Source organism: Momordica charantia (genome assembly GCF_013281855.1).
Source record: "Momordica charantia cultivar OHB3-1 chromosome 10 unlocalized genomic scaffold, Mcharantia_2.0 BLBB01000010.1, whole genome shotgun sequence".
NCBI lineage: Eukaryota > Viridiplantae > Streptophyta > Magnoliopsida > Cucurbitales > Cucurbitaceae > Momordica > Momordica charantia.
This window is the reverse complement of record NW_028275158.1, coordinates 14,004,819-14,016,483: the sequence shown is the minus strand read 5'-3', so window position 1 is coordinate 14,016,483 and position 11,665 is coordinate 14,004,819. Positions and strand designations below refer to the sequence as shown.

The following is an 11,665-nucleotide window of genomic DNA, read 5'->3' as shown; positions in this document are numbered from 1 at the left end:
CTCCCAGCTGGTCGTGAGCCAAATCAAGGACGAATACCAAGCCAAGGACGCCCGAATGGAGAGGTATTTGGGCAAGGTCAGATCATGCCTCGCCCAGTTTCGAACTTACGAGGTAAGCCGGATTCCGCGAGCGGAAAATTCTAATGCTGACGCCTTGGCCAAGTTAGCATCGACGTACGAGACCGACCTCGCCAGGTCGGTCCCCGTCGAGGTCTTGGATAATCCTTCAATCTCGGAGCCAGGTCTGATGGAGATCGGCGCTCCAGAATCCTCATGGATGGACCCGATCGTGGACTTCATTAAGGGCAGCTCACTGCAAGACCCCAAGGAGCGCAGAAAGTTGGCAATGCGGGCAGCTCGGTTCGTGGTCCGAGATGGTGCATTGTACCGACGCGGCTTTTCCCTGCCTCTATTGAAATGCCTAACCCCTGAAGAGGGCCTGTACGTCCTCAGAGAAATCCACGAAGGAGTGTGCGGCAATCACTCGGGCGCCCGGTCGCTGTCAGCCAAAGTGATCCGGCAAGGATACTATTGGCCGACCCTCAGCCAGGACGCCAAGACGTTCGTTAGAACTTGCGACAATTGCCAACGCTACGGAACCATAATCCACCAACCTCCCGAGCTGCTCACCCCCATCTCGGCCCCATGGCCATTCGCGCAGTGGGGGGTAGATATCATTGGTCCTTTCCCCTTGGGCAAGGGCCAGACCAAGTTCGCTGTGGTTGCTGTGGATTACTTCACCAAGTGGGCCGAGGCCGAGGCGCTCTCCCACATAACGGAATCCAGGGTCACGTCCTTCGTATGGACGAATATCATATGTCGCTTTGGTATACCGCAGGCCATAGTGACGGATAATGGAAAGAAGTTTGACAACGCCAAGTTCAAAGACTTCTGCAGCAAACTTGGCATAAGTCATCTCAGCTCGTCCCCCGCACATCCACAAGCCAATGGGCAGGTGGAGGCGGTCAACAAGATCATCAAGCGAGGTATCAAACTTAGGCTAGACTCCAAGAAGGGCAGGTGGGCCGAGGAGCTACCAGAGGTTCTATGGTCGTACCGGACCACCCAAAGGGAATCGACGGGTGAGACCCCGTTCGCCCTGGCCTTCCGCTCCGAAGCTGTAGTCCCGGTTGAGATCGGCATGCCATCTGACAGAGTCGAGCGTTACGAGCCTACGGCAAACGCGGAAGAGCTGCTCCTCAACCTCGACTTGTTGGAAGAAAGAAGAGAAATGGCATAGCTACGCCTGGCGGAATATCAGGGCAGAATGGCCAGACATTACAACGCCCGCGTTCGACCTCGGACCTTTCAGGTCGGACATCTGGTCCTAAGGAGGATCCAAACCCATGTGGGTGCCCTTGATCCGACCTGGGAGGGCCCGTTTGAGGTCAAGGGCATAATCCGACCTGGGACGTACGTATTGGCCAATCTGAAAGGAGACGTCCTCGCGCACCCGTGGAATGCGGAGCACCTGAAGCGTTATTATCCTTGAAATAACAAAAGGATTTTCAATGCACCTGTAAAGACTGTTCCAAAGGAATTATCATCGGAATAAGTGTGATGATTTAATTTCATGATTCCGAGTTCGACAAGAAATTAAATGGGGGACACGGACTCCCACGCGATCGCATTCCAGCAATTAGTTCAAATTCAATCCTTCGAAGCCTAAGGGTACGAGGTGCGATGTCAAAACCACTGACGAACTTAAAATTCAAACCTTCAAGGCAAAGGGGGCGATGTGAAAAGTTCAAAGTGGTCAAGCCTCCGAACTTGAGGGTACGAGGAGCGATGTGAAGAATAGCTACGGACTTGGGATTTTAGCCTTTTAACGTTTTTAAGTTAAGAGCACGATGTTAAAAAATCCAGAGTTGGTGCAATGCATTGAATGCTAGACAGAGATTCAAATTCAAACTTTCAAATTATGTTAATTAAAGGCGCGACTTCAAAAGTAGGAGGTGCGAGGTGACGTTAGCTGTAGTTCAAAGGAGAAGCAAAGAAAAACGGTTGCCAACAACAAAGTGGAGGCCAATGGGAGTCTCTTCATTAAATGAAGAGCAGAGCCAAGGCTTATAGACCTTGCAGCTCTGCCCTGACACTTACAAAAAGAAAAGGAGGAAGAAGAAAATGGGGGTCGCCTAAGAGCCTGCTGGGGGGGAGCGCCCTCCTGAGGAGAGCCGACCTGGTCCTCTTCGGGATCAGAGCAGTCAGAATCCAGATCCCTGACATACTGATCCACCAATGCTTGGGGGCCAGGGGTGCCGCCAGGACCAGACGCCCACTTCTCGGCATACCTCCTTTTCAGACCGCTGAGATCGATCTGAAGGTCGGGCATGTCGGAAGCAATGCCCTTCATGAGGAACTTGAAGCCCGCGTCGGAGAAATCTTTGGCAAATCCATCGAAGTCAGGATGTTGCCTAAACGCTTCCTCCAGTAGGACTCCATTGTTGAGGCGCTCCTTCACCGTCTCCAGCTCGGCAGTCGCATGCTCCAGCTCCTTATCTTTCGCTTCGAGCGCCTGGAGCATGTCGTCCTTTTCCTTCAAGAGCTGGAACTTCTCCCTCTCCAGGCCCCTGGTAATAGCATGGGCAGCTCGGAGTTGGGCCTTGCGCCTGTCCTCCTCCTTCTTCAATAGCTCGGCCTGAGACTCCACCTCGGCCTTCAAAGTCTCCACCTCAGATTGAGCCTTCAGCAGCTCATCCTTCATGGTGGAAGAAGCAGCTTCCAAGGCAGCGGAGAACTCCTCTTTCTCCCTCGGTACCAGAACTTCCCTCCCATCCAGCTCGGCCTTGACAGCCAGAGCCGACTGATGGAAGCAACGAACGCCTGCGAAATGGTACAAGGAAACAGTTAGATCGAACAACCTGTTGGGCGGAAATCAAGCAAAAAATGGGGCACTGGTCTTACCTTGGCGGCGTAGTCAATGGTCCTCTGCAGAACGGACCCAGGGGCGCTCACAAATTTGGACGCCCTCCTTAGGCAGCGGTCCAAACTCGCAGCTGAGATGCGGGTCACCTGCTCCCTCACCCCGAAACTTGACGGCTGAATTCTGAACTGTGCCGTCACGTCAGACGTCCCGCCCATCCTGGCCGCAGGATCGTCCACCCGATCAGCAAAGCCTGCAGGCAAGACCCTGCTAGCTCCGACCTCCGAGGCGGAGGTCGCCTTCTTCTTCCTGCGCTTCGGAGGAGCTTCCTCCCTCGCCTCCTCGCCCAAAGGCGGGGCGTCCGCCGCCTCGGTCTGGGCGTCCACCGCGCCTCGGTCAGATCCCTGGGGCGCTTCTCCCTCGAGGGACCCCCAGAAGACTCCAGCTCGATCACCGGGGCTGGATCTTCCGAGGCAGACCCTACCACGGCAGGGGTGGCAGGTTCCGAACTCTGGGCAGCCTCAAGAGCATGGGCTCGGCCCTTAGACTTGCGCTTCACGCCGCTTGCAAATCCGCAAACCATTGCTGCAAAATAAAACAAGGGTCAGCATAAGGTTAGAGGAAAAAAGGGGGGAGGCAAGCTCGGCATACCAAGTTCAGAGTTCGGTCTTGAGGATTCAATAGGACGAACTGCGGGGTTGTAATCTAGTAGCCCGGACTCAAGCAGCAGTTCGTCGGTCACCAGGGTTCCGACCTTCCTACCCTTCGGAAAGCGCTCCTTGTAGTATTTCAGCGTATCGAAGGAGGCTTGCGTAAGCTCGGGAACTGGTCGGATTGAAACTGCACGAGGACAAGATCCGAGTTAGACCTGAATGGCAGAAGAAATTTACGAAAAGTAAGAACTATTCCGTACCTAGGTTTCCAAACCTAGTGGGGACGTCGAAGAAGGAACGACCTGACTCGTCCTTTGCGAGCCATTCCCCGGGACGCATAGAACCACTTCCTCACCCATCCCTTGATGGAGGTCGGCCCCTTAACTATACCGCCTGCGCCTTTCCTTGCGCACATGTAAAACCGACCAGGCTTCTTAGCTATCCTTTTCGCCTCGAAGCACGCGAGGAGCTGGTCTACGTCCAACAGCTCAGCCTCCTCACTGTCCCGAGCTCGTAGCCAAAAGAGGATGGCCAAAGCGAAAATAACACCCCACCCATTGGGGGCCACTTGAGCCGGTGCCAACCCAGTCCGGAAGAGAAATTCTTGGACAAAAGGGTGAAGGGGAAGTCTGAGGCCGTACTCAAACATTTTGAAGTAGAGAGTGACCCATCCCTCTGGAGGATTGTCAGCTCTCTCCCCCTCCTCCGGAAGCCTGAGGAGGATGTTCTCGGGGATGGCGAACCCCTTACGGAGGGATCCGAGGTACTGCTCAGGTATCCTAGAAGGGTATTTCAAACCCTGACCTGAGGTGGAGGCATCGCTATCCTCCCCGTCATCGGAGATTCTAAAGTTTTCTATCTCCTCGAGCTCGGACTCTAACCTACGAGCTAACTCGGATCCTAGGTTGCTACTAATAGAGGACGACATGACAAATACGTTCGAAAGAAAAAAAGGGAAGAGACCGACCTACCAAGGGTTCGAGCTGCCTTCAGATCGAACTCCAAGAATTCAAGGAACGTAAGGTATGAACTGAAGGATTGTGGGTATTTATAGCCCGTCGGAGGAATTTCCCACCGTACACGTGTAATCAACGAGCGGCTAGGATCCTCTCTGAGATCCGAAGCGTCGGAATATTTGAATATTCCGACGATAAATCTTCCGCGACGGTTGCATTTTCCCACGAATAGGAAGTCGCCACGTGTCCAAAGCAAGTCGAATGAACTTCTCTGCCAGGTCGATATCGAACCAGACAGAGAGGGGGCCAATGTTTGGGGATTAAGTACCCTGGACACGTGGAGGACCACTATTGGTGCTCCAAGATGGCCCATGAAGTCATGCCTAGCTCGGATAGCCGAGATGGCTGCCACCAACGTCGGCGAAAGCTAAGTATGAGGGCCGAGGTGAACCTGGCTCAGGTCCGACCTGCCCAGAGGCTCGATAGGGGCCGATGTGAGCAACTGTCTGCGGCGTGATTACCGGACGTAACCGTTGGTCCCGAGATCACCGGGCGTAACCCACGGTCCCGAGATTACCGGGTGTAACCGTCGCAAGATTGGCGGGACTACCACCCATAAGTAGAGGGCCTCACTCCACGATCAGGTACGATGATTCTTGACCTCGAACTAAACTGGGAATCCGACCTATGCTGACTTGATCGTCGGAGTGCTCACCTTTTTGTGCAGGTCCGCCCAAGTATTCAGATCGGTCCGGAAGCCGAGTTCGAGCTGCAATCAAAAATACACTGTTGTGCATATCCTTGCATAAACAAAACCCATCATGTTTGAATAAAGTCAAACAACTTTTGGGTAGGGTTTGGGCATAACGGAAACGACGACTTTGCTTTTTGTTTCACTACCAATAAAGATAATTATCCTCATTTATATACCATGGATCACTCGCTTACCTAGTTAATGTGGAACTTTATTTGCACTTCTTTTTAACCTATCAGAGTTACTTATATGTTGTTAAGGTATATTTTTAAACTCATCACATTCGACATTCGATTAAAGCCGAATAATTTTTTTCTTAACCGGCTCACCAAATCTTACTCTAATGTACATTATTTTGTTGTGAGAAAATAATGCAACCAACTATTAATTATTTCAATCACAAATGCATACAAAATTTATTAGATGATCTCACACCAGGTTCTAGTTCTAATTAATGAGGAATTCAATGTTACTTAAAACTTAAAATAATATATAAACTAATAAAAAAAACTTTTAAGTAACAAGACTTATAAATAAAAGGAAGAAGAAAATTAAACATCGAGTTTATACTACTTCATCCAATGTGGATACGATTAGTTCTCTACTACAGTTGTAAGTTCTAATCAAATGGCAAGAAGAATCTCCCAATAATTTAGAAGCATTTTATAATGATTTCTCTAAGTTTATCTATCACAATGCTCACAAAATCACTCTAAAGTTTTTCAATCTCTCTAATAAATACACAAGTATATTACTTTCAAATTCACACTTATGGAAAAATTTCTCATGACTCTCTATCTGTACTCATGTGTTAAAAGAGCTTATCTATCTCTATTTAAAATAGATTATATAACAAAAGCTAAAAGAAAAAATGAAAATAAATAAAACACCTAAGCGGAGTAGGACAAGAAACTTTTGAAAATGCCTACAAACGAATAAAAGATTTTCCCTTCCTTTATTTGGCTCCATTTTCTCAATATATTTGAAATTTAATATATCTCTTCCTTGATTTCTTTTATTAACTTGTTGGAGGTAGATTTCAGCATACACGTGGCAAGCAGTAAGTGGATGCAAAGTGTGACACGTGGCTTACATCACTCGCAGAATAACGACCGTGTTCACACTTCGGCTCGTCCCATGGGTTGAGCCGAATCCGTTCAGTGCTGAGCCGAACGACTTCACTCGAGCATGCGTTCTTACGAAACTGCTCGAGTCCGTTGGCTTACCTCAGCTCGGTCACGCCTCCGACATACTTGACGACAGCACGCCGCATTTCACGGCAACCTTAATGAGCTGTTGAGGTCATGTCGGGAATGCTGTCGGGGTTTCTGCCTATAAATATGGTCATTTCACTCGTTTAAAGGTACGCGAACATCTCGATTCTCTCTCGATTTAGTTCAAACTCTTACTGACTTCGGCATTGGAGTGCTCACTCTGTCTTGTAGGTCCGGTTCCGAGAGATCGCGGTTCAGCTCATTCTGTGTGAGCCGACGTTCGTTAGGTTGGACGATTTTCTGATTCAACATAACACTAGATATTTTAATTTATTTATTTTCTAATTAGTTCTACATATTACAGTTTTCAAAAGAAAAAAAGAGTGTATTTTTTTTTTCAGGTCACCCAGCTACAGTTAGCTAAAATTGCTCCATGATTCTTTGCTAAATTTATGCCTGATCTCTCTTAATTTGCCACTGACTTGTCTAACATACATATCTTCCCTATAAGAAAATAATCTATAAGGAAATATGTACTCTAGGTCAAATTCTCGTGACCATTAAATAATTTCCTAGTTTATCTTTTATTGCCGTTGGAGATATGTTCCTTCTCTGATTTATTTTTTCCTTTTGTACTGTCCATTCTTCTTTTGTGCAAACTACATAATAGCTAGGTTGCATAAGAAATGTATAATTTTTCTCTTTTGAGGTGAGATAGAACAATCACGTTTTGGAGCATTTCTAGCAACCTTTTATGGTATCAGAGCTTCTCTACACAAAAGAAATCGATTTCTTATCTCCTCTCTTAACACTCATGGCCAATACTGAAACATCCCTCACTATTCAAATTTTTCACCAATGCTCCAGCCTAATTTCTATTAAGTTGAACTCCTCCAATTACTTGCTATGGAAATCACAAATTGTACCCCTTATCAGAAGCATGGGGATTGAACATCACTTGCTTGAAGATAGTGCTCCAAAACAAGAACTCATAGATAAGGAGGGAAAAGTGACTGTCAATCCCTAGTTCAGTATATGAGAGAATAATGATGGGCTGTTGATTTCATGGCTTTTGGGAACAATTACAGAAGAAGTTCTCTTTATGATGGAAGCAAATGATAGTGCCTATCAAGTCTGGAAATCACTTGAAGAACTTCTCCTAACCATGACCAAGGAGAATGAAATCCATCTAAATGAATCCTTAGTCAGTCTAAGAAAGGGGAGTATGAGCATGGAAGACTACCTCAAGAGATTCAAGGGATTATGTGACAAACTTGCAGCTATGAAAAAACCCCTTGATGACATAACCAAAGTATTCCACCTTGCAAGGGGTTTGAGAGGTAAGTAGAAAGATTTCAGAATTGCTATGCTTTCCAAAGCCCCTTATCCATCTTACAATCAGTTCGTGCTAGCACTAAAGAACCATGGAACTACAACTTACTATTCAAGTTGAAGAAGAAAAATCACATTCTATGGACCACAATCAAGCCTACTTTGAACAAAGAGGAAGAGGCTATGGGAGAGGAAGAAATTACAACCAAAGAGGAAGATTAGATCAAAGGAGAAAGTCAAATAGAACATCAAAACATACAGTCTCCTACTCAACACAATTCAAGAAGCTTTAATAGCCTAAATTCTAACCAAAAAGAAAGAATACAGTGTCAAATATGTGGGAAATTCAACCATACAGCTCTTAAATGTTGGAATAGATTTGACCATTCATATCAGACTGAAGAAATACCGAAAGCTCTAGCTGCCTTAAGCATGAATGAAGTGACTGAGCCTACTCTCTTTGCAGACTCTGGACCAACATCTCACATAGTCAATGACTCAGGTATGGTCTCTCACATCAAACCTTACAAAGGTATGGATAAATTGTATGTAGGTGATGGAAAAGGTTTGAATACCTCACACACTGCTTCATGTCTTGTTAACATTGATTTTTCCAAATTTAAGCTTGAAAATGTTCTTGTTTGTTTATGCAGAGATGTGCACAACAGTGTGTTCCTGATTGTAGCTCGAACTCGGCCTCCGGACCGACCTGAACACTTGGGCGGACCTGCACAAAAAGGTGAGCACTCCGACGATCAAGTCAGTATAGGTCGGATTCCAAGTTTAGTTCGGAGCCAGAAATCATCGCACCTGATCGGGGAGTGAGGTCCTCTACTTATGGGTGGCGGTCCCGCTAATCTAGCGACTGTTACATTCGGTAATCTCGGGACCGTCGGTTACACCCGGTAATCTCGGGACCGACGGTTACGCCCGATAATCACGCCGCAGACAGTTTCTCATCTCGGTCCCTACCGAGCTCCCCGGTAGGTCAGACCTGGGCCAGGCTCACCTCGGCTCTCATACTTAGCATTTGTCGGCGTTGGTGGCGGCCATCTCGGCTATCCGAGCTGGGCATGACTCATGAGCCATCTTGGAGCATCAATGGGGGTCCTCCACGTGTCCAGGGTATTCCCTTCCCCAAAAATTGGCCCCCTCTCTGTCTGGTCCGATCTCGACCTGGCAGAGAAGTTCATTCGACTTGCTTTGGACACGTGGCGACTTCCTATTCGTGGGAAAATACAACCGTCGCGGAAGATTTATCGTCGGAATATTCAAATATTCCGACGCTTCGGATCTCAGAGAGGATCCTTGCCGCTCGTTGATTACACGTGTACGGTGGGGAAATTCTTCCGGCGGGCTATAAATGCCCCCAATCCTTCAGATCATACCTTACGTTCCTTGAATTCTTGGAGTTCGATCTGAAGGCAGCTCGAACCCTTGGTAGGTCGGTCTCTTCCCTCTCTCTTTCGAACGTAATTGCCATGTCGTTCTCTATTAGCAGCAACCTAGGATCCGATTTAGCTCGTAGGCTAGAGTTCGAGCTCGAGGAGATAGAAAACTTTAGAATCTCCGATGACGGGGAGGATAGTGACGCCTCCACTTCAGGTCAGGGTTTGGAATACCCTTCTAGGATACCTGAGCACTACCTCGGATCCCTTCGTAGGGGGTTCGCTATCCCTGAGAACATCCTCCTCAGGCTTCCGGAGGAGGGGGAGAGAGCTGACAATCCTCCAGAGGGATGGGTCACTCTCTACTTCAAAATGTTTGAGTATGGCCTCAGACTTCCCCTTCACCCTTTTGTCCAAGAATTTCTCTTCCGGACTGGGTTGGCTTCGGCTCAGGTGGCCCCCAATGGGTGGGGTGTCATTTTCGCTTTGGCCATCCTCTTTTGGCTACAAGCTCGGGATAGTGAGGAGGCCGAGCTGTTGGACGTAGACCAGCTCCTCGCGTGCTTCGAGGCGAAAAGGATAGCTAAGAAGCCTGGTCGGTTCTATATGTACGCAAGGAAAGGCGCAGGCGGTATAGTTAAGGGGCCGACTTCCATCAAGGGATGGGTGAGGAAGTGGTTCTACGCTTCCGGGGAATGGCTCGCAAAGGACGAGTCAGGTCGTTCCTTCTTTGACGTCCCCACTAGGTTTGGGAACCTAGGTACGGAGTAGTTCTTACTTTTCGTAATTTTCTTCTGTCATTCAGGTCTAACTCGGATTTTTTCTTCGTGCAGTTTCAATCCGACCAGTCCCCGAGCTTACGCAGGCCTCCTTCGATACGCTGAAATACTACAAGGAGCGCTTTCCGAGGGGTAGGAAGGTCGGAACCCTGGTGACTGACGAACTGCAGCTTGAGTCCGGGCTGCTAGATTACAACCCTGCAGTTCGTCCCATTGAATCCTCGAGGCCGAACTCTGAACTTGGTATGCCGAGCTTGCCTTCCCCATTTTTCCTCTAACCTTGTGTTGACCCTTGTTTTTATCTCGCAAGCATGGTTTGCAGATTTGCAAGCGGCGTGAAGTGCAAGTCTAAGGGCCGAGCCCATGCTCTCGAGGCCGCCCAGAGCTCGAAACCTGCCACCCCTGCCGTGGCAGGGCCTGCCTCGGAAGATCCAGCCCCGGTGATCGAGCTGGAGTCTTCTGGGGGTCCCTCGAGGGAGAAGCGCCCCAGGGATCAGACCGAGGCGGCGGACGCCCCGCCATTGGGCGAGGAGGCGAGGAAGGAAGCCCCTCTGAAGCGAAGAAGGAAGAAAAAGAAGGCGATCTCCCCCTCGGAGGTCGGAGCTTGCAGGGTCTTGCCTGCAAGTTTCGCAGATCGGGTGGACGATCCTACGGCCAGGATGGGCGGGACGTCTGACGTGACGACGCGGTTCAGAATTGAGCCGTCAAGTTCTGGGGTGAGGGACCAGGTGTCCCGCATCTCTGCTGCAAGTTTGGACCGCTGCCTAAGGAGGGCGTCCAAATTTGTGAGCGCCCCTGGGTCCGTTCTGCAGAGGACCATCGACTACGCCGCCGAGGTAAGACTAGTGCCCCATTTTTGCTTGATTTCGCCCAACAGGTAGTTCGATCTAACTTTTTCCTTGTACCATTTCTCAGGCGTTCGTTGCTTCTATTCAATCGGCTCTGACTGTAAAGGCCGAGCTGGATGGGAGGGAAATTCTGGCAGCGAGGGAGAAAGAGGAGTTATCCGCTGCCTTGGAGGCTGCTTCCTCCACCATGAAGGATGAGCTGCTGAAGGCTCACTCTGAGGTGGAGACTTTGAAGGCCGAGGTGGAGTCTCAGGCCGAGCTGCTGAAGAAGGAGGAGGACAGGCGCAAAGCCCAACTCCGACCTGCCCACGCTATCACCAGGGGCTTGGAGAGGGAGAAGTTCCAGCTCCTGAAGGAGAAGGACGACATGCTCCAGGCGCTTGAAGCGAAGGATAAGGAGTTGGAGCATGCGACTGCCGAGCTGGAGACGGCGAAGGAGCGCCTCAGCAATGGAGTCCTGCTGGAGGAATCGTTTAGGCAACATCCTGACTTCGATGGATTTGCCAAAGACTTTTTTGACGCGGGCTTCAAGTTCCTCATGAAGGGCATTGCTTCCGACATGCCCGACCTTCAGATCGATCTCAACGGTCTGAAAAGGAGGTATGCCGAGAAGTGAGCGTCTGGGCCTGGCGGCACCCCTGGCCCCCAAGCGTTGGTGGATCAGTATGTCAGGGATCTGGACTCTAACTACTCCGATCCCGAAGAGGACCAGGTCAGCTCCACTCAGGAGGGCGCTTCCCCAGCAGGCTCTTAGGCGACCACCCTTCACGAGGCCTTTCGCTGTTCTCCCTCCCTTTTCTTTTTTGTTTGTAAGTGTCAGGGCAGAGCTGCAAGGTCTATAAGCCTTGGCTCTGCTCTTCATTCAATAAAGAGACTCC

The 11,665-nt window shown here is 49.4% G+C and overlaps 1 protein-coding gene across 1 annotated transcript; it reads left to right on the top strand.

The window, feature by feature from the left end:
- The first annotated feature begins 8,458 nt into the window (after positions 1 to 8,458).
- Positions 8,459 to 10,278, top strand: LOC148208616 (uncharacterized protein At3g60930, chloroplastic-like). Its single transcript, XM_088118987.1, has 2 exons — positions 8,459 to 9,920; positions 9,994 to 10,278. The coding sequence occupies exons 1-2, from the start codon at positions 9,254 to 9,256 to the stop codon at positions 10,215 to 10,217; spliced, it is 891 nt and encodes a 296-aa protein (XP_087975113.1). The 5' UTR covers positions 8,459 to 9,253; the 3' UTR covers positions 10,218 to 10,278.
- Positions 10,279 to 11,665: the final 1,387 nt, after the last annotated feature.